Here is a 21,310-nt window from a genome sequence, read left to right on the forward strand (position 1 = left end):
CTTTTTTTCTTTTTTCTGTGTGGTTTTGTTTGACCTTGTTGCAGTTGTTTCAATTATATTTTTATTTTTCCTAATATATTTTTTATCTTTCTAATTTTATTTTGTTTTTTATTCTTTGTTATTGTACTGCTCTTTACTTTCTTTTTTCTTTTCCTTTTTGCCATGTCATGTGGCTTGCGGGATCTTGGTTCCCGGGCTGGAGGTCGGGCTCGAGCTCCTGTGGTAGGAGCTCTGAGTCCAAACCACTGGACTAACAGAGAACCTCAGGCCCCTGGGAATATTAATTGGACTGAGGCCTCCCGGAGGTCCTCATCTCAGAACCAAGAACTGGATCTATCCAACTGCCTGCAAACTCCAGCGCTGGACGCCTCAGGCCAAACAACCAGTAAGACAGGAATACAACCCTACCCACCAAAAAAAAAAAAGAAACGACAAAAAAAATGTTACAGACTAAAGAGCAAGGTAAAAACCTACAAGACCAAATAAATGAAGACGAAATAGGCAACCTACTTGAAAAAGAATTCGAGTAATGATAGTAAAGGTGATCCAAAATCTTGGAAACAGAATGGAGAAAATATAAGAAACATTTAACAAGGATCTAGAAGAACTAAAGAGCAAACAAACAATGATGAACAACACAGTAACTGAAATTAAAAATACTCTAGAAGGAATCAGTAGCAGAATAACTGAGGCAGAAGAACAGATAAGTGAGCTGGAAGATAAAATGGTGGAAGTAACTGCTGGGGAGCAGAATAAAGAAAAAAGAATGAAAAGAATTGAGGACAGTCTCAGAGACCTCTGGGACAACAGTAAACACACTAACATTCTAATTATAGGGGTCCCAGAAGAAGAGAAAAAAGAAAGGGTCTGAGAAAATATTTGAAGAGATTATAGTGGAAAACTTCCCTAACATGGGAAAGGAAATAGTCAATCAAGTCAGGAAGCACAGAGAGTCCCATACAGGATAAACCCAAAGAGGAACATGCTGAGATACATATTAATCAAACTATCAAAAATTAAATACAAAGAAAAAATATTAAAAGCAGCAAGGGAAAAGCAACAAATAACATACAAGGGAATCCCCATAAGGTTAACAGATGATCTTTCAGCAGAAACTCTACAAGTCAGAAGGGAGTGGCAGCACATATTTAAAGTGATGAAAGGGAAAAACCTACAACCAATATTACTCTAGCCGACAAGGATCTCATTCAGATTCAATGGAGAAATCAAAAGCTTTACAGACAAGCAAAAGCTATGAGAATTCAGCACCACCAAACCAGCTTTACAACAAATGCTAAAGGAACTTCTCTAAGCGGGAAACACAAGGGAAGTAGAAGACCCACAAAAACAAACCCAAATCAATTAAGAAAACGGTAATAGAAACATACATATCGATAATCACGTTGAATGTAAATGTATTAAATGCTCCAACCAAAAGACACAGACTGGCTGAATGGATAAAAAACAAGACCCTTATATATGTTGTCTACAAGAGACCCACTTCAGACCTAGGGACACATACAGACTGAAAGTGAGGGGATGGAAAGATATTCTATGCAAATGGAGGTCACAAGAAAGCTGGAGTAGCAATACTCATATCAGATAAAATAGACTTTAAAATAAAGAGATAAGGAAGGACATTACATAATGATCAAGGAACAAATGCAAGAAGAAACCATAACAATTATATATATTTATGCACCCAACAATAGGAGCAACCTCAATACATAAGGCAAATGCTAACAGCCATAAGAGGAGAAATTGACAGTAACATTATAATAGTGGAGGATTTTAATACCCCACTAACACCAAGAGACAGATCATCCAGACAGAAAATAAATAAACACAAGCTTTAAATGACACAATAGATTAGATAGACTTAATTGACATTTTCAGGACATTTCACCCAAAGGTTAAGAATACACTTTCTTCTCAAGTGCACACAGAACATTGTCCAGGACAGATCACATCTGGGGTCACAAATCAAGCCTTGGAAAATTTAAGAAAACTGAAATCGTATCAAACGTCTTTTCCAAACACAACACTACGAGATTAGAAATCAACTACAGGAAAAAAAAGAGTAAAAAACACAAATACATGGAGGCTAAACAGTGCACTGCTAAATAACCAAGAGATCACTGAGGAAATCAAAAAATACCTAGAAACAAATGACAACAAAAACACGATGATCCAAAACCTATAGGATACAGCAAAAGCAGTTTTAAGAGGGAAGTTCATAGCAATTCAAGCTCACCTCAGGAAACAAGAAACATCTCAAATAAACAACCTAACCTTATACCTAAAGCAACTAAAAAAAAAAGAACAAAGAAAACCCAAAGTTAGTAGAAGGAAAGAAATCATAAAGATCAGAGCAGAAATAAATGAAATAAAAACAAAGAAGACAATAGCAAAGATCAATAAAACTAAAAGCTGGTTCTTTGAGAAGATAAACAAAATTGATAAACCTTTAGCCACATTCATCAAGAAAAAAAGGGACAGGACTCAAATCAATAAAATTAGAAATGAAAAAGGAGATATTACAACTGACACCGCAGAAATACAAAAGATGATAAGACACTACTTCAAGCAACTATAAGCCAATAAAACACACAACCTGGAAGAAATGAACAAATTCTTGGAAAAGTACAACCTTCCAAGATCGAAACAGGAGGAACTAGAAAATATAAACAGACCAATCACAGGTGATAAAATTGAAACTGTAATTAAAAAACTTCCAACAAACAAAAGTCTAGGACCACATGACTTCACAGGTGAATTCTATCAAACATTTAGAGAAGAGCTAACACCTATCCTTCTCAAATGCTTCCAAAAAATTGCAGAGGGAGGAACACTTCCAAACTCATTCTATGAGGCCACCATCACCCTGATACCAAAACCAGACAAAGATATCACAAAAAAAGAAAATTACAGACCAATATCACTGATGAACATAGACGGAAAAGTCCTCAACAAAATACTAACAAACAGAATCCAACAACACATTAAAAGGATCATACACCGTGATCAAGTGGGATTCATCCCAGGGATGCAGGGATTCTTCAATATATGCAAAACAATCAATGTGATACACCATATTAACAAATTAAAGAATAAAAACCATATGATCATCTCAATAGATGCAGAAAAAGCTTTTGACAAAATTCAACACCCATTTATGATAAAAACTCTCCAGAAAGTGGGCATAGAGGGAACCTACCTCAACATAATAAAGGCCATATATGACAAACCCACAGCAAACATCATTCTCAATGGTGAAAAACTGAAAGCATTTCCTCTAAGATCAGGAACAAGACAAGGATGTCCACTCTCGCCACTCTTATTCAACATAGTATTGGAAGTCCTAGCCACAGCAATCAGAGAAGAAAGAGAAATTAAATGAATACAAAATGTAAAAAAAGAAGTAAAACTGTCACAGTTTGCTGATGACATGATACTATACATAGAGAATCCTAAAGATGCCACCAGAAAACTACTAGAACTAATTAATTTGGTAAGGTTGCAGGATACAAAATTAATGCACAGAAATCTCTTGCATTCCTATACACTAACAACGAAAGATCAGAAAGAAAAATTAAGGAAACAATCTCACTTACCATCACAACAAAAAGAATAAAATACCTAGGAATAAACCTACCTAAGGAGGCAAAAGACCTGTACTCAGAAAACTATAAAACACTGATGAAAGAAATCAAAGATAACATAAACAGATGGAGAGATATACCATGCTCCTGGGTTGGAAAAATCAATATTGTGAAAACAACTATACTAGCCAAAGCAATCTACAGGTTCAATGCAATCTCTATCATATTACCAATGGCATTTTTCACAGAACTAGAACAAGAAATTTTACAATTTGTATGGAAACACAATAGACTTCGAATAGCCAAAGCAATCTTGAGAAAGAAAAACGGAGCTGGAGGAATCAGGCTCCCGGACTTCAGACTATACTGCAAAGCTACAGTAATCAAAATAGTATGGTACTGGCACAAAACCAGAAATATAGATCAATAGAACAGGATAGAAAGCCCAGAGATAAACCCACACACATATGGTCACCTTATCTTTGACAAAGGAGGCAAGCATATACAGTGGAGAAAAGACAGCCTCTTCAATAACTGGTAATGGGAAAACTGGACACCTACATGTAAAAGAATGAAATTAGAACACTCCTTAAGACTATACACAAAAATAAACTCAAAATGGATTAAAGACCTAAATGTAAGGCCAGTCACTATAAAACTCTTAGAGGAAAACATAGGCAGAACACCCTATGACATAAATCACAGCAAGATCCTTTTTGACCCACCTTCTAGAGAAGTGGAAATAAAAACAAAAATAAACAAATGGGACCTAATGAAACTTAAAAGCTTTTGCACAGCAAAGGAAACCATAAACAAGACGAAAAGACAACCCTCAGGATGGGAGAAAATATTTGCAAATGAAGTACCTGACAAAGGATTAATCTCTAAAATTTATAAGCAGCTCATGCAGCTCAGTATCAAAAAAACAAACAACCCAATCCAAAAATGGGCAGAAGACCTAAATAGACATTTCTCCAAAGAAGATATACAGATTGCCAACAGACACATGAAAAGATGCTCAACATCACTAATCATTATAAAAATGCAAATCAAAACTACAATGAGGTTTCACCTCACCAGTCAGAATGGCCATCATCAAAAAATCTACAAACAATAAATGCTGGAGAGGGTGTGGAGAAAAGGGAATCCTCTTGCACTGTTGGTGGGAATGTAAATTGATACAGCCACTATGGAGAACAGTATGGAGGTTCCTTAAAAAACTAAAAATAGAATTACCATATGATCCAACAATCCCACTACTGGGCATATACCCAGAGAAAACCATAATTCAAAAAGACACATGTACCCCAATGTTCATTGCAGCACTATCTACAATAGCCAGGACATGGAAGCAACCTAAATGTCCATCAACAGATGAATGGATAAAGAAGATGTGGCACATGTATACAATGGAATATTACTCAGCCAAAAAAAGGAATGAAATTGCGTTACTTGTAGTGAGGTGGATTGTCCTAGTATGTGTCATACAGAGTGAAGTACATTAGGAAGAGAGAAACAAACACTGTATGCTGACACACATATATGGAATTTTAAAAAGTGGCACTGATGAACCTAGTGGCAGGGCAGGAATAAAGATGTAGACGTAGAGAATGGACTTGAGAGCATGGAGGGAAAGGGGAAGCTGGGATGAAGTGAGAGCGTAGCATTGACATATATACACTACCATGTGTAAAATAGATAGCTAGTGGGAAGCAGCCGCATAGCACAGGGCGATCAGCTTGGTGCTTTGTGATGACCTAGAGGGGTGGGATAGGGAGGGTGGGAGGGAGGCTCAAGAGGGAGAGGATATGGGGATATATGTATACATATAGCTGATTCACTTTGTTATACAGCAGAAACTAACACAATATTGTAAAGCATTTTACACTCCAATAAAGATGTGGCAAGAAAAAGAAATTAGCAGGTTGATAATCAACATATGCAGGTAAAAAATATTGGTAGCCCAGTGAAAGAGGTTATAGTAAGTTTCTCATTGTATTTTACATGAATTATATCTGTTTAAAGATATTATGGAGGAGATTCATGCATTTGGTGAAAAGCTAGATTATACAGTGTCCAAGGTCCTCCTCTAGTTCTGAAGTTCTTTAATTCTACTCACTTGTGGTCTCTTATTTTATGGATAATTAATGGGATCAGAAACACAGGGTAGAATTAAATCAGCCACTATTATTGCTCCTAAAACACGAGTTTATGAGTCTAGACTCAAAACATAAACTTCAATAAAGCTAAAATTCAAATTTAGAAACAACTAATGTGAAAGGACGCAAAGCAGTCAAAAGCACTGACCTTCAAATTTTTGCCTCATAATGGGGTTAGAATCCTTAAACCTTTTAAAAAAATATCTAAATGTCTTCCACAAAGCACTTGAAGGATTAATATCTGTCTTCTTTGATTACTGCCTGATAAAATACTATAACATAATCCTGTAATTTCTGCATCACTTATTTGACATTTCAGCCTTACAGGAACAAACTGTGTTTGAGCCAAACGTATTTTTTATGCATATGTGAAGCTGAGAAATGCAAGAATTTTGATCCCAGAGTACATCAACCTCATGTTCCATCAGTGAGAAATTTTTAAACTGCACAAAGGCAGAGTAACTTGGTGACCTTGTTGTCTGAACATAGAATCATTTCTTCTGTGTCATCTGGACAAATACTGATCTTTTGTCTGCCTCAGTGGCTCAACCACTATATTTAAAAATGGATTTGCCAAACTTTTCATATATATATATATTTCCAGAAGAAATGCATAAAATAGAGTGATCTTAATTTAGGTTTCAATTATTTCAACAACTGAAGAGAAACACTGTCACATATTAAGATAATCCTAGCAATGCCTTGTTGCCATTAATAAAGAGATGCCTCATTTTGCCAAAGAAATCTTTGTAAATTTTGGTATAAATTCAATTTTACAAATTAACCTGGTTAGGAGACGTCATTTCTAAGAAGTTCATTTGGCAAATTCTTTTTGCAAATTAATTCTGCTTAATAACCCCTATTTTTTTCTATCTACATTTATCTACAGTGAGATAACTGTGAAAATTAGTTTGCATACCTTAAGAACATATATCCCTTGAGTATTTGTAAAAGACACTTTGAAAATATTCTAAGAATGTAGTAGATAACATTACTTTTTAATAAAAAGATCACAAAACATAGTATTACTGTAAACTGCACATGTATACATTATATGCTATTTTCTAGCAACTGCTGCATTAGAAAGCTAGAAAGCGTATAAAGAGGAAAATTTGCCTCTCATAGAAAACTGCATCCTTAAAATGCCAGTATGCAAGATAAAAGTCTTCAAGTCAACTTTTAATATTCTGTCATGCAACTTTGCTATGGCACATTTGGGCAAGATTTTTAAATTGCTTTGTTTTGCTGTGTTTTTAATCATGTTAACAGTTTTATATGTCCTATAAGCAATAGGCCTTATAAAACAGTAAAATATTATTAATAAATGCCTTTACTCTGGCTTAATATAAGTCAGTGAGGATTAAAACATATATGCTATGAATTTAAGACTGCGCCACCTGAACTGAATGTAAATAATGTGATAGTGGACCATTTATGAACCCCTCTGAGTGATCACAGACCTTAAAGGTCTTTGGGCATTTTTCCCAAACCAAATTTCTCTTCTTCTAAATTATCATTGGTGCAAGGTGTGATGACTTTCAGGCATCAATTAATATAAACTGAAAGCAGGCAAAGTATTAATTAAACATGACACTCTGATTATTTAAACCTTCTATTAAAGTTGATTATTCACAGAGTGTTGATAGCCTGCTCTTCAACAATGACGGATGATATCAAGGTTTACTGACTCCCTTCAAGTCTAGTGTTTCCAACTATTCAGAACAGAAGGAATAAATGAAGTGAGAAGAACACTGGAACAAGTCTGATAGACAGACTGAATAATCTCAGACCCCCAAGGTCAAAGTAAAGCAATTCATTTCTTGGCTTTCATCAACACGAGACATGATTTATCCATCTGAGACCAGGATTACAAACATTATACATCTCAATGATATGTTCTTCGCACCGTGTAAATTTTTGAACAGTGATAGATGGCACAGTTGCCACAAACTTGATGTCATAAAGCAAAACTCATTATATTTGCAAATAAAAACACTTTGATTTTTAAGAACAAATGTACACATTAGAAATTATTACCGCTACACACTTCATTTGGGGGGGAAAATAACATTTTAAAATTCATATATTCCTTGGGATTCTATCACCTTCATGGTCCAAACTTTGGATATCTGTGCTCCTCAAAATACTATTCTTACTCTAATGTTTATTGTTTGTGGAGCCAGTTACCATGCTATAAATAATTATTAAATGAAATACTTTTATATTCCTGTAAAATTTCAATGATAATCACTGTGTTTTCACATAAAAATGTTAAATACCTCCTAAAGGGTAACTACTCCCATAGATCCAAAGCTACTCTTAGAGAAGAAAACACCAATTATAAGACCGACCATGGGAACATTTTTTAACATTACAAATGTAATCACAGAACAGAATTTTGCCCAAATTTTTAGGATTAGTGCTTTACAAGCTTTAAAGAATAGATGAAACTTAAGAATAGAAAGAAGCCACGAGCTAGTTATTTGGATTGCATTCATCTCCCAGTTTATCTCCCACTTGTTACGACATTAAGGAACTGTTCTGTAAGTCATACTCATAATAGCACTTCAGAAATTATTCCACAAGGTAATGTTAGCTAATTTGAAAGATTTCCACTGAAATTAAATTATATGTAAAGGGTAGCCAATTGTGATCATGAAACCTTATTCCACATCCTGTATATTTTAACTCACATTGCTATTTTCACTGATCTAAATTAATGATCCCTTTTTCTATCAGGTCACAATTTTAGGGAAATTTTATTGCCTAGGTGGAGGAGGACAGTAAAAAGGGTTGTATCTCCAGCTGATGATTCATTTCACCAGCTGCTGAATGCTGCCCGTTACAGCACACCTGGACACATGCACCCGTGACTGATGGGCAAACACATTTATCTTGGCACGTCACAAAGGAGATGGAATTATAATTATTCTCCCTTGTATCTAAAGGTATTTTGGAGCCGTGTCTCCCTACAAAATAATACAAATTACACATCCGGACGAGGTCCACATAATTTTACCGTCTGTTCTCTACATTCGATCATCAATATTTCCCAAAGCATTCTCTGTGTTTAAAAAATAAGATTTAGTTTTAAAAGACCTGGAAAAATTGTCAACATTTCAGGGAAATGCTATTTTTAAAATTAAGACATTGAATAAATTGCTCAAAACCCTGAATTTCTTTGGTTGATAAATACATAGTACAAATTTAACCTGTACTTGCCATTAAGGGGATTTTGGAGATTTCTCATATTCTGATTTTGAGAAAATGAATGTGTTGCCTGAGTTTTACACAGACTTCTCCATGCAAACATTGAATATCTGAGTACCTAACATAAAAGAACCAAAAGGTATCAGAGGTTTCTTTCTTCAAGTTGTCTTGGCAGTTACTCATTATCTTGACCTAAAAATCTAGAGATTTGTACTCTCTCCTGAAAAGTTCCTAAGTTTAAGAGCTTAAAATATAATTTTAAATTAAAAGTATTCTAGGAATATTTAATGAAATTTGCAGAATCATGATTTCCAGAAAATGACAATATTTCATCCAGTGTAACCAGTGATAACAATCTTAGTCTTATACAACAGGCTTCAATATGGTGTGAAAATTTTTTTTGCATTTCTTTCACAAACACTGAAGAAAGAGAATTGCTTAGGATACTGAAACTTAGGAAACACTCTTATGGGAGTAACATTTTACCCTGCTCCTAAAATAAGGATGTAATAATAGTAGCAACAACCAATTATGTGAGATTAAAAAGTAACAGTCACTAATCTACGTACTCATTACCACAACCCAATGAAGTAGGTATTATTATTCTCACTTTTTGAGATGAGGAAATTTCTTTGCAACAGTGGACAACAAACCCCGAATCAATACATCACTGTTCTTTACTATTTGTATATCTTGATCATGAACATTATCAATGTGTGAAACTAAGCCTCTTAAATTAAGAAGAAGAAAGAGGGAGAGAGAGAATCCTTGACTGGCATACCTCTCTGGCAGAATGCATCAGAAATTCAGATCAAGCTAATAATAGCATAGTTTGAATATGCTTAATATGCACAATAGTATAATTGTACATATTGAAAACAAAATCTATGCTTAAATTATTAAATAGCATTAAATGAGAATATGAACTATCTCCATGCCACTGATGTACCATGTAATAACTGTTACATTATAGGTCACATCCACAGACCTACAGTTTGCCATTCTTTTCATAAGAAATATTCTCTGATATTGGATTTTAGTAATTGGTCTCTTTAAAATGTTTGTAGACTTAAAAAAGACAGTCATAAACCATAGTAATCTCTTTCACACAATGGAGACTCAATAAATACTTTACATAAAATCTAGTAAGAGGAGTCTTTCCTCCTCGTTGCCACTTACACACTAATTATTCACAAAAATAAAAAGGCAGGGCAACCCATTTATCTCTGTAATCAGCGGATTTAGAGTCATAATGTAGTTTATCATTTCAGAGCAATGCTAGAAAGAACTAGTTCCTGGTAAATGTATGTTCTCTACCACAATTCCAGGTATAAATATGAAAACATTGCTAGAAATGTATCATATTTCTCAATAAAATAACCATTTCACATGTTTAAATTACACAGTGATTTGCATAATGATTAAATCAGATAGTATGAAACACCATTTGAACCTCAATTACTGGTTTGCGTATTATTCAAAATTCTGACAACTCTGGTACTTGGCCAGATCTAATCGGCTACCAATATACTTGCTACCCGAATTTTAGTCTACCTTAATTTGAATTGTCAAACCTTAGGCATGTTCTCTGAAGTCCAGGCTACTTCTTACTGACTCACCTTTGTACTTGTTTCCCTTTCTTGGAAGTTTGTCCCTTCCCCTCTCTTCTCTCTCCCTCTCTCTCCCTCTCCCTCTCCCTCCCTCTCTCTCTCTCTCTCTCTTTTATAATTACCTAAGGAACACCTACTCATCATTTGAGTCTCTATAAGCAACAACTCCCTAGATAAATATTTCCCCCTTTCGTCTCTGTCAAATGGGGAAAATAATCTACTATGGTACCAATCACACCATGTTAGTTATTTGTTTACACATTTGACTCAATGACTAGACAGTGGAATCTTGAATACGTCTTATTCATCATGTCAGATGACGCACAATAGTTGGAACATGGTATAGATATTTCATAAAAGTCAGATGAATTAAATAACTCTAAAATTCTGTCTTTATCTTACACCGTACTACTTAAAATTTCCCTTTTCTGGCTATAGATTATGTGATTTTCCTGTAAAAAGTCAAGTTTTTAGACAAATCATACAAATAATTCATTTTTCTAAGTTCTAGGTTAAAAATAATTCATTCTGAAACATTATATAAATCATCATCAAATCACCTAATCATCAAAAGGATGATTTTTACCAATAACAAAAAGTAAAAGCAGTCATCCAGCTCCCCAAATTTACAAGTTCCTAGGATATTCTGCAGTTATTTATAGGCTTTCATAACTACTTGTTCATTAATCACATTATTCTCTTTAATTGGATAGCTCTGAAAAGACTCACATGAATTACTAGAAATAATCAACTTTCGGAGTTCACATCTCATAGCACGTCTGTGAACAGCCAAGAGTCCATTTTAAGTTGTATGTATGTTTTTATGAAATGAGTTACCTAAAATATAACTCTATTCTTTTATGCTTTCATGTTATCAGACAATTTTATATTGGATGTAGAATATACAATAAAGTTATTTACATCTAATTTATGATCAAATCAAGTAAGTTTTACTGCCCAAGAGAATGATGATGGTGAGAAAGGTAATTAGCCCTCACTGAATTCCTTCTTTAGGTCCACTTTTTAAACCATACAACCTTACATTTTATTCCTTATAAATATTTCAGAGTAGTTATGGCTACTTACTTTTCAGGATTTTCCACTTCTTCAGTAACAAAGTTGAGATAAAACCTAAAAAGACACACATGAATTATAAACCATTAATATATTTTATGATCATCACCCAAAGTTTCAAATTTTAAATATTTAAAATCAAACTCAGAATCATAAAAACTTTACAAACAAATAACCTAAGATGAAAATCTCCAGCACCCAAAGCTCCCACAATTCATTTTTCTATTAAGCAGTATTTATGGAGCTCTTTTTTATTTCTTAACTTTTTCATAGAGGTATAGCACACAAACAGTAAAGTGAACAAATCTTAGTATACAATGATAAATTTTTACATATGTATACACCTATGTAACTGACAAAAGGATCGAAAGGCACAACATTTCTAGCACCCTAGGAGGTCCCCTCAAGGCCCTTTGCAATCATTATCATCTCCACCTTCCTGTAAAGGCAACCACTATTCTGTTTTCTACCAATATAGATTAGCTTTGATCGTTTCATTACAATAGACTAATAATATTTGCTTGTATAACTATTGTACAATACTTATTCTTTTGTGTCTGGCTTTTTTGCTGGACTTTATGTCTGTGGGTCTCATCCATGTTGTTTGTTCATTGTATGAATGTAACACTATACACCCTACCACTGATGGACATTTGAATCATTTCCAATTTACAGCTATTATGACTATAGATACCATAAATATGCTTGTATATGTTCTTTTGGGGACCATGCAATCATTTCTTTTGGGCATATACTCAAGAATACGATCACTGGGTCACAGAGTAGATACATGTTTATAGTCAAACTATTTTCCACCATTTTTGCATTCCTACCAGCAATGTATGAGATTATCACATGTCAGTCACTGGGGAAATAAAAGTAGAAAATCTATAATCTTTCTCGTCAAGGAGCTCATAGTTCATAGAAGGGTCCATAGAGTGGTGTGATACAGCACAGAAGGCAATGTTAGAGCATGCCCAGGTTACCATGGAAGCCAGGGGTGAGGTCTAAACCAGACTGGCAGGTCTTGGAAGGTTTTTGAGAGAAGGCATCACCCAAGCTGAGTCTTCAAAAATGCTTGATGTTTAGCCCTGGTCAAGTGGCGTGAGGACATTCCAGGCAGAGTACAGCACATGAGCACGGGGGTGTGGGAAAGCGCTATATGCACAGGGGTGTGAGCGACAGCTTAGTACTCTGCAGCACAAAGCGTGCCCTGGGAGTGAGAACAGAATGCAAGTACAAGATGGCCTTTGGCTTCTGGGAATCCAGCTTTTAGTAGGGGTGATAAAAACCTGCAGGACAATAGAAGCATGATAATAGCATTTCTTAGTTTTAGGGAATTGGCTTCTGGATATGAACACAGAAGGCACATAGGAAATAAAAATGGGATAACGGATAATAAATTCTCAATTTGCACTTTTTCCTTTCAATTCACTGTTTTCCAATATGCATCCCACCCAAATAACCTCAAGTCATAAGGCAACTATGCCTTATGCATAATAGCAATGGTGAAGTTGCTTTGTGTATGTGTGTGTGTGTGTGTGTGTATTTAGGCAGCTAATTTTAGGCCCATTGTTAGTCATTACACTAGTAAGTTGATAACAAAAGGGCAGAACACTTTGAATATTTGCCCAGATCCTGAACACTTGTCATCTCTTACATGACAAGAAGCATTGGAGGCACACAATATTTCACTTTCAAGTCCCATAGGATTACACATATTACCCTAAATTTATGGCCCTAGAGAAATTCAGATTCCTTTCCCTCACTTTATGACGTTACTTACCCCATCCAGGCATGTCAATTGTCTTGCATCCTTGACTTCTTTTTCTAATCTAAAGTGACTTCTGGAGACCATTTAAAGCCCTTAAAGTTCTCTTTCAAGGTTCCAAGATGTAAAATTGAGGCAGACTCCTCAAACAAGCACACAGAGATAACTGGATCGTGAAGATGGGAGAACTAAGGGATCATAATGAAGAGAACTAGACATACAAAGACCTTTCTACTTCTCCATTTCAGAGGCTTAGAAACCTTCCGCAAAGTAAAAAAGTCACATTTTCATTGTATTCCTCTATGCTCTTATTATTCCTTAGAAGATAAAATAGCTATTAAATAGGTCCACAGAAGCATGGTTCTATAGGGACAAATTCTCTATCATCTAAAACCAAGAGGCTGGAATATTAGCCCATCAGCCTTTAATATAATTAAGGTATCTCACACCTTAAAACAAAGATGAGAAAACCTGTCTTATTCCACCTTTATTCACAAATAGGCAGTCGATGTTCATGGTTGTAAAACAAAACAAAGCACAAGACGACAGGCCCAAAATGGAGTCGCTTATGCTAAGCCTCGTGTCACCAAACCAAACTGTAATTCACTTAAAGTTTCAGATCTCCCAGAAATGGAATCTGAAACCAGTCTATTAGGAATTGCATTATTAAAGCATTCTGCCTGACAGACCCCTGCCATCCCCTAAATGAAAATAACTTTGTAATAACCAAGCTGTTTTATTGCTTAGTATAACTTCCTTGTTCCCACCGCCTTCTGCCTATAAACGCCTTCTCTTCTGTGCAGCTCCCTGGAGCTCCTTTCTGTCTGCAAGACAGGATGGTGTCAATTCATATCGATTTTTGCTGAAACTCTTAACATTTTAATGTGCCTCAGTTTATCTTTTAATAAAGTTCCGGTGTCTAATACTGTAAGGACCATGTTCTAAGTAGAAACATTTGACTATCTGAGAGAAAACAGTAGCACCAAAGGTGATCTAAAAAGTCAGCAGCCAAGGATATTTTTTAATGACTAGAAAGTAAGTTGCTAAAAATAGAGGTTGTAGTTACACCAGGAATGCAAGCAACAATCAATACTTATATCTGGTATATGCACTCTGAGGGATCTGATGTGTTTGTTATAAGCCCAAGGCAGTGGGAAGTACAGGAAGAAAATGAACAAAACAAACCCCCCCCCCCAAAAAAAAAAAAAAAACCCACGCAAAAACCACACACACACTTAGAAATATTTCCAGGCTTCTCACTTCAAAAATAGCCAGTTCCTTCTAAACAGTTATTTTAGAACTGGTCTTTTTCCAACAGTGTTAAGGCGAGAAAGGAAATATTTATGAAAAAAAGAACGCAATTTCAAATATTTTGCCGTAGAGAAAAGGAAAGGGCTTGGGACAGGGTGGGAGGTGGGAAGGAGAAAGCTTCTGATTTTGGTCCAGACATTCACTCCTGTGGGAAATACACCTTTACGCTCTCTAAGTCTCCAGCCATGCGTCCATAGCCCATCTCCTCAAGTTCTCTAGAGAATGTTCATAAGATCTATTGTTCCAGCTTTTCCATGATTGTGTATAAAAGGCACTGCAAAGCTGGCAATGCATTCTGATACCCAACTATGTGCATTATTTTGAAAAGAAGCTTATTCTTTAGATTCGATTTGACACAATGCTACAAAATAATCCCAGCAGGTGCTTTAGATAGACTAAATCCACTGAGGATAGGATTTAAAAGGGAGAAAAAAGACAGACCAAAAAACTATTTTCTATCACACAATTCAAAAAAAAAAAAAAAATCCCACCAAGCAATATTTAGCTTTGGATCAGGATATGGGACTGAAATTGATTGAGTTCCCCCGGACCACAAGGGAGACTGGCGGACATATTTCTCTGAATGCAGACGTTGGCAATAATATAAAAGTTGTTCTGACCCAACTCTGTGACCTGGCTGGGTTAATGATTTCTTTCCCCCTAATCATGTTTCTGTGAAGGAGTTTTCATCATTCTAAAAAGGTCCAGCACTCCTCAAACCAACAGCCTGCTCTATTCAGATCCAAGGTTTGGCTGTGTCTTGTTCCTATTCAACACATAGGGGATGACTTACTAATGGATCAAGGCCTCCCAGACAACAAGGGTCTTGCTGCGTTTACTTACACCCTGGGTGGTTAACTTCTGAGGACAACAGCTGCTTCTGTCTCCTTATTTGCAATGCGTCCTACACCCTTTTTTTTTCCCCCCCTTTTTTTGCATCAAAGATTGTCAGGGCCGGGCAGCACAGGGAGTGGAGGCTCATTATGGCGCCCAATTTATAATTCCACAACCCAGTCTTGTAATTCCATCATGAAAGACAAAAAAAGGTCAGAGAGTCAGGATCACATTTGGAAAGTGCCTAAACACCCCCTGCTTTGGGAACTCTTTTAGTCTCCATCTTGTTCCATTTATATCCAGATATTAACTTTTTCCTCTGGCACTCCAAACATACAGACTAGTTCTTCTACACACAGCTCCCTTTTTCTAAGACTGATGGCCACAGATTAACAAGCAGATGATTTCTACCTATCCACAAAGCAGCATTCAGGTAGCAGAACAGCCTGTTGGAGACATAACAGTTACTTATCTGCCCCCTACATTAACCATTGGTAACGCATAACAGTCCATTTAAAATCCCGGCCTTAATTTCCTACACTATGATTGAACCCTCTAGAATACAAGAAAACCAACAGTTTCCTGTTCTTTAAACTAGGATGTGGACATGAGGATTCCACGGGTAAAAGTATGACCAAAGGTTCATGTAAACCCCGTTTACACTGTAAACAGAGTATTGAAATATATTTCTAGGTCCAAGATGGAGCCACTTAACCTCCAAACACCAAGCCACCTCTGGGCTCTATAATTATTTCCTTGTTTCATACTCATTTTCTATTTTTCTTTTCTTTGCTCCTTACTCTTCATCCTATAAAAACTTCCTGTCCTCCACCCCATTTTGCAGTTCTTTGGACTCATTTATTATCACCTAAATTGTCATTTTTTAATCATTTTAACGAGAGTAACATTTGGGGTTCAGCATCAACAAAACTAAAGGTTAAGATAATAAGATCATTCAAAATGAAAAGAGTCTTTATACTTGGAGAAATCTATCAGCCCTCAAAAGCTTACAGAAGTGGAGAAGATTTGCTCTACATAAAGCAGGTAACCTGAATAGTCAGCACTTAGAGTAGGGGAGTGCGTTGGATAGAAGAATATTGTTAAGATTCCGTGGGAACAGATGCATGGTACTCAGGCAAAAGAAACTTCATTCAATAGAATTAATCAAATCTCCCTCATGACGATCTCCACATTCCGCATTCCTGATTGAATACCGCCAAGCCCCCAACACTTGGCTCTAGCTGAAAGCTTTTGTCACCTCCCCACTTGCTCTGGTGTCTCTTGGTGACCCTCCCAGGGCTTGGCTGGTGCCCCAGGGTGCCAGAGCTGTGATCAGGCTGAATAGCCATAGAATAGATGATTCTGCTGCTAACCCTGGGAGCACAATTCCGTTCTATTTTTTTGTTCAGCACCACGTTGTGCTTTGGACAAAAATAAAAAGTCTTCAAAAATACTAAGAGTAATGCTTACACGCAATGGCTATCAAAATATTTCGAGAATACACAAATATTTTACACTAGACTTTTTAGAGCTACAGTCTTCTAAGAACTTCAAACATTTTGCTTCAAATACCATATTAAAATTTTTAGTTCCTGTACTCTCCTAATTCTCCTCTAGTGCTCTATTTCCATAATTCAGTGAGATTAACAGGGTAAAAAATATTTTTATATTCCATGCATTAGCTGGAAGGTAAGATCCTAAAAACAAAAGAAACAAAAGGAAATTGTATTTGTATTTGAAATGCATTTACATAATTTTTGAGCTAGTGTAGTTCGTTATTTTTAGACTCATAGAACATTCTCACAGCAACTGTACAACTATTAGCTCTATAAATAATAAAGAAGAAATATTGCTAGTAATTATTCCCAAACAATGAAATTTAATTGCATTACAATTATTTTGATGTTTAAGCAGTATTTTTCTACCTAATGGGATTTCTTGCAGCAGTCGCTTCAACTAAATCTTATTAGATCAGTAAAATGTAATTAGGAAAAAAATCCCACTCCTGGTCATGATTATTGTTATTCAAGTTCCTGAACAAAGCAAGACATGAATACAAAGCTTTAATGCTTCAACCAGAATGGCATCACTGTTGGACAGGGATTTAAGGAAATATACTTGTGGCACAGTGATTTTATTCATCCTTCCTGCATTTTTTTGTTTTCAAGTGTTGAGGAAATTTTAAGGAATTTGTAAGGTCCTTTAAAATGTAACAGATTATCTAGTACACCTGATTTCACTATCCTGTTTTCTCCTCCCTGCCTTTAGAGTACCATTTTACCTCCTGGGAACATCTTACTTATTTCTGTATCTGAATTATTTCCTTCTCATTGGAAGGTGGAGTAAATCAATTAATCACTATTGGGTACACCTCTGTAGCTTCTGCTGGGAGGCTTTCTGACAAAGTATCAATACTAATCTTTAATTTCTTAGGGCGCTCTTATGCCCTTACTGATCCATACTTATAAGTGATTTGTACTGGTTCTCAAGACCCAGCATTTGTTTCTTTTTTACATTATCAGGTTAAATCTGGTAGTTGCCTTGACTGGAAACCTCAGTGATGTTTGTGTTAAGTTGTGTGCACGGTAATTGGCCTGGTGAAGGGAGCCACATCATCTTTCTCACTTCAAGTAAAGCATGTCACACTGGATTATGCCTGTTCACATTTGCCTAGCACCTTGCTTGGCACTTAAAGTACTTGAAGGGATTAATGAAGCATCCAAATCACCAGTTGATAGCGATATCAACTTACCAGCCAGCGTATGCATACATTCCATAATAAAAAGCCAGTGGCAATCCCATAATACTTGCATCTCTTCCGGAAAAGGCATCTTTAAAGTGTTGTGTTTGCCCTACAATAAGAATAGAAAGATTTAGGACTTTTCAAAGAATTGGTTATTATTCATTCTTTAACCATAAACATGAATGGGGGGGAGGAGGGGGGTTGGGAATGAACTATACAGTTTCAGGTCTAGATTTCTTACTCTCTGCTCATTCCCAACTTTATTAATGCTGTATCCATTCTAGAGAAGGAGTCCCAAAAGTATACTGGTTGCCACTAACACTACCTCACATTTATTTTCATAAAATCATGGCAAAGAGGAAAATGGCATTTCAAAAACAATCTCTTTTTTAAGCATGCCTCTACTCGTAACAGAGTTTGACCATGAAAGAAGACTAAAGGATCGTCTGTAAACTGTAGTTTTTAGGAGTGTGATATAATTCTTAAAAATGATGATAATATAATGCTTGGGAAGAAGTATTCGAGGGTCTGTCTTCAATGAGGAGGCATGAAACCCAAGAACCACCTTCTCACATCATTTAACTTACTTTCTGCTTTCTCCCTATAGTTCATTAGATACCAACAGGGGTTGGAAAACCCTGTGGAACAAATCTGCCCCGCACCCCCAAGCTTCTTTTGTAAAGAAAGATTTATCGGAGCACAGCTAGGTCCACTTATTTACCTATGACTGATACTATCAGTCTATGGCTAATTTTACTCTCCAGCAGAGCTGATAGTTGTGGCAGAGACCACATGGCACACAAAGTTGAAAACATTTACTATCCACCCATTTACAGAGAAAGTCTGCAGACCCTTTCCTAGAGAATGGCATGGTTTCCTTCTAGAAACACAAAAGAAACTATACTGAACTCTAAAATAAATAGGTTTAAACAAATTTTTGCATCAACATGTGAACTGAGCACTTTTATTTTTATTTTTTATAAATTTATTTATTTATTTTTGGCTGCATTGGGTCTTCACTGCTGCACACGGGCTTTCTCTAGTTGCGGCCAGCAGGGGCTACTCTTCATTGCGGTGCATGGGCTTCTCACTGCGGTGGCTTCTCTTGTTGCGGAGCATGGACTCTAGGCACACGGTCTTCAGTAGTTGTGGCACGCGGGCTCAGTAGTTGTGGCGCACGGGCTTAGGTGCTCCACGGCATATGGGATCTTCCCGAAGCAAGGCTCGAACCCATGTGCCCTGCATTGGCAGGCAGATTCTTAACCACTGCGCCACCAGGGAAGCCCTGGACTGAGCACTTTTATGCATAACCGTTTTCTCTACCTTGTAAATCATAATGGGACTTTTCCTGTATATCTTTTGGATAATTAAAAAATAGAAATTCAGATTTACTTTAGTCAATCAATATTCAAAGTTATGCATGAAAAGTCTCTATTTCCCAAAGAAAATAGCAAATGAAATGATCTAAATGGGAAATGTGACTTGTTTCAAAACTGGCCTTCCCGTAAGAAAATAAAAGGCGGATGGGAGGTAGGTGATATACATAAGACCCTTTCTCTCTTCACTCAAATCTCAGTTTTCGCCTGCATTGTCCAGACAACAACACATGTATCAATATAACGTGCAAGTTTTGAGACCCAAAATGGAGAATATTGACTTAGCCACTAAATGACTTTCCCCTCAAAGCATCCAATTCCCAAACACAGTTCATTTTTAAAAATGATACTGTCAATTCAGAAATACCTATTTTACAAAAACATCTCTATGTCCTCATAGAAGGAAAATATAAATACTGGAAACCCTGTAAAAACATCTGTTGCATATTGCTTTACCATGATCTGTGGTCTACTTGGCCTTAAGGGACAATATTCCTAAGAGTGCAGCACTGAATAATCAATAAAAGATATCAAATTTTGTAAAGACTGAATCCCAAGCACAGATCCTGAAAAGGGCCATTTTGAGAGTATTACAAAAGAGAGGTGTTTCTAAGTTTCAGGAATATTTTGGCTGCATAACAGAAGTCTCACGAAGATGAAAGTTATTATATTCAAAGGAAAGTTTAACAAATCCTCATAAGAGAATACAGAACATACAGCTAGTTTCTGGATCTCATTAGATTAGAATAAATGTACAATCTGTGTAAGTAAAATTTTTCTCTTCTTGAAGTTTCATATTAATGTGAGAAATATGTGATAAGTTAGAGACAAAGAGAATCACTGTTTTATAGTAGTAGAGTAAATAAACCTGCTGAGAATACTCTCCAAAATATTTAATTTACTTTAAATGTAGTAAAATTCTCAGGTCACTTCTCTGTTAAGTGAGATATAAGGAAACATGGTCACATTAAGCACTGATATTGAAACTGAGCAGTACCCTGTGGGGCCTTCCTGGGGACAGACCACTCCCCATGTCCCCTGCCTCTTATTTGTAGAAAAGCTTTAACCTTCTAGGCCTTCCCTGAGTTCCAAAGAACAATTTTAATCAGAGAAGTGAGAAAATGCAGAAACAAAGGAAAGCAGTCAAACAAGACAAAACAAAGTAGTAATAGTTTAGCCGTAAAACAAACTCAAGGTCTTTTAGTTACTCCTCAAGGGCTACAGATAACATCCTGAGTCATACCCTTGAGTTGTTTTCCAGATACTAAAACCCCCACCAGGTGGAAGAAGCTAACTTCATGATCACCACAATCTTGTGGCCCCCAAACTGGCTGCAACCTGAAGATCGATAATGCTGACCTCTGTGACCTTACCTGTTACCTCCTCATCAACCAATCAGAGAATGGTGCATGAGCTGATCATGCACCCTGTGACCCTCTCCCTCACACTGTCTTTAAAAAGCCTTTCCTGAAAGCCATCCGGAGGTTCAGGTCTTTTGAGTATGAGCTGCCCATTCTCCTTGCTTGGCCCTGCAATAAACACTGTACTTTCCTTCACCACAACTCGGTGTCAGTAGATTGGCTTTGCTGTGCATCGGGCAAGCAGACCTAAGTTTGGTTC

General features: G+C 36.3%; 1 protein-coding gene across 1 annotated transcript in view; it reads right to left on the reverse strand.

Annotated features, from left to right (window-relative positions):
- The window catches only part of SLC7A11 (solute carrier family 7 member 11), a 91,770-nt gene that overhangs the window by 53,496 nt on the left and 16,964 nt on the right, over positions 1–21,310 (reverse strand). Inside the window, exons 5-6 of the mRNA XM_068543450.1 lie at positions 18,324–18,423; positions 11,668–11,712 (exon numbers count right to left, since the gene is read on the reverse strand). Coding sequence (XP_068399551.1) covers positions 11,668–11,712; positions 18,324–18,423 — 145 coding nt within the window. The remainder of the gene's footprint in view (positions 1–11,667; positions 11,713–18,323; positions 18,424–21,310) is intronic.

The sequence above is a fragment of the Eschrichtius robustus genome, chromosome 4 (assembly GCF_028021215.1).
Source record: "Eschrichtius robustus isolate mEscRob2 chromosome 4, mEscRob2.pri, whole genome shotgun sequence".
NCBI classification, from domain to species: domain Eukaryota; kingdom Metazoa; phylum Chordata; class Mammalia; order Artiodactyla; family Eschrichtiidae; genus Eschrichtius; species Eschrichtius robustus.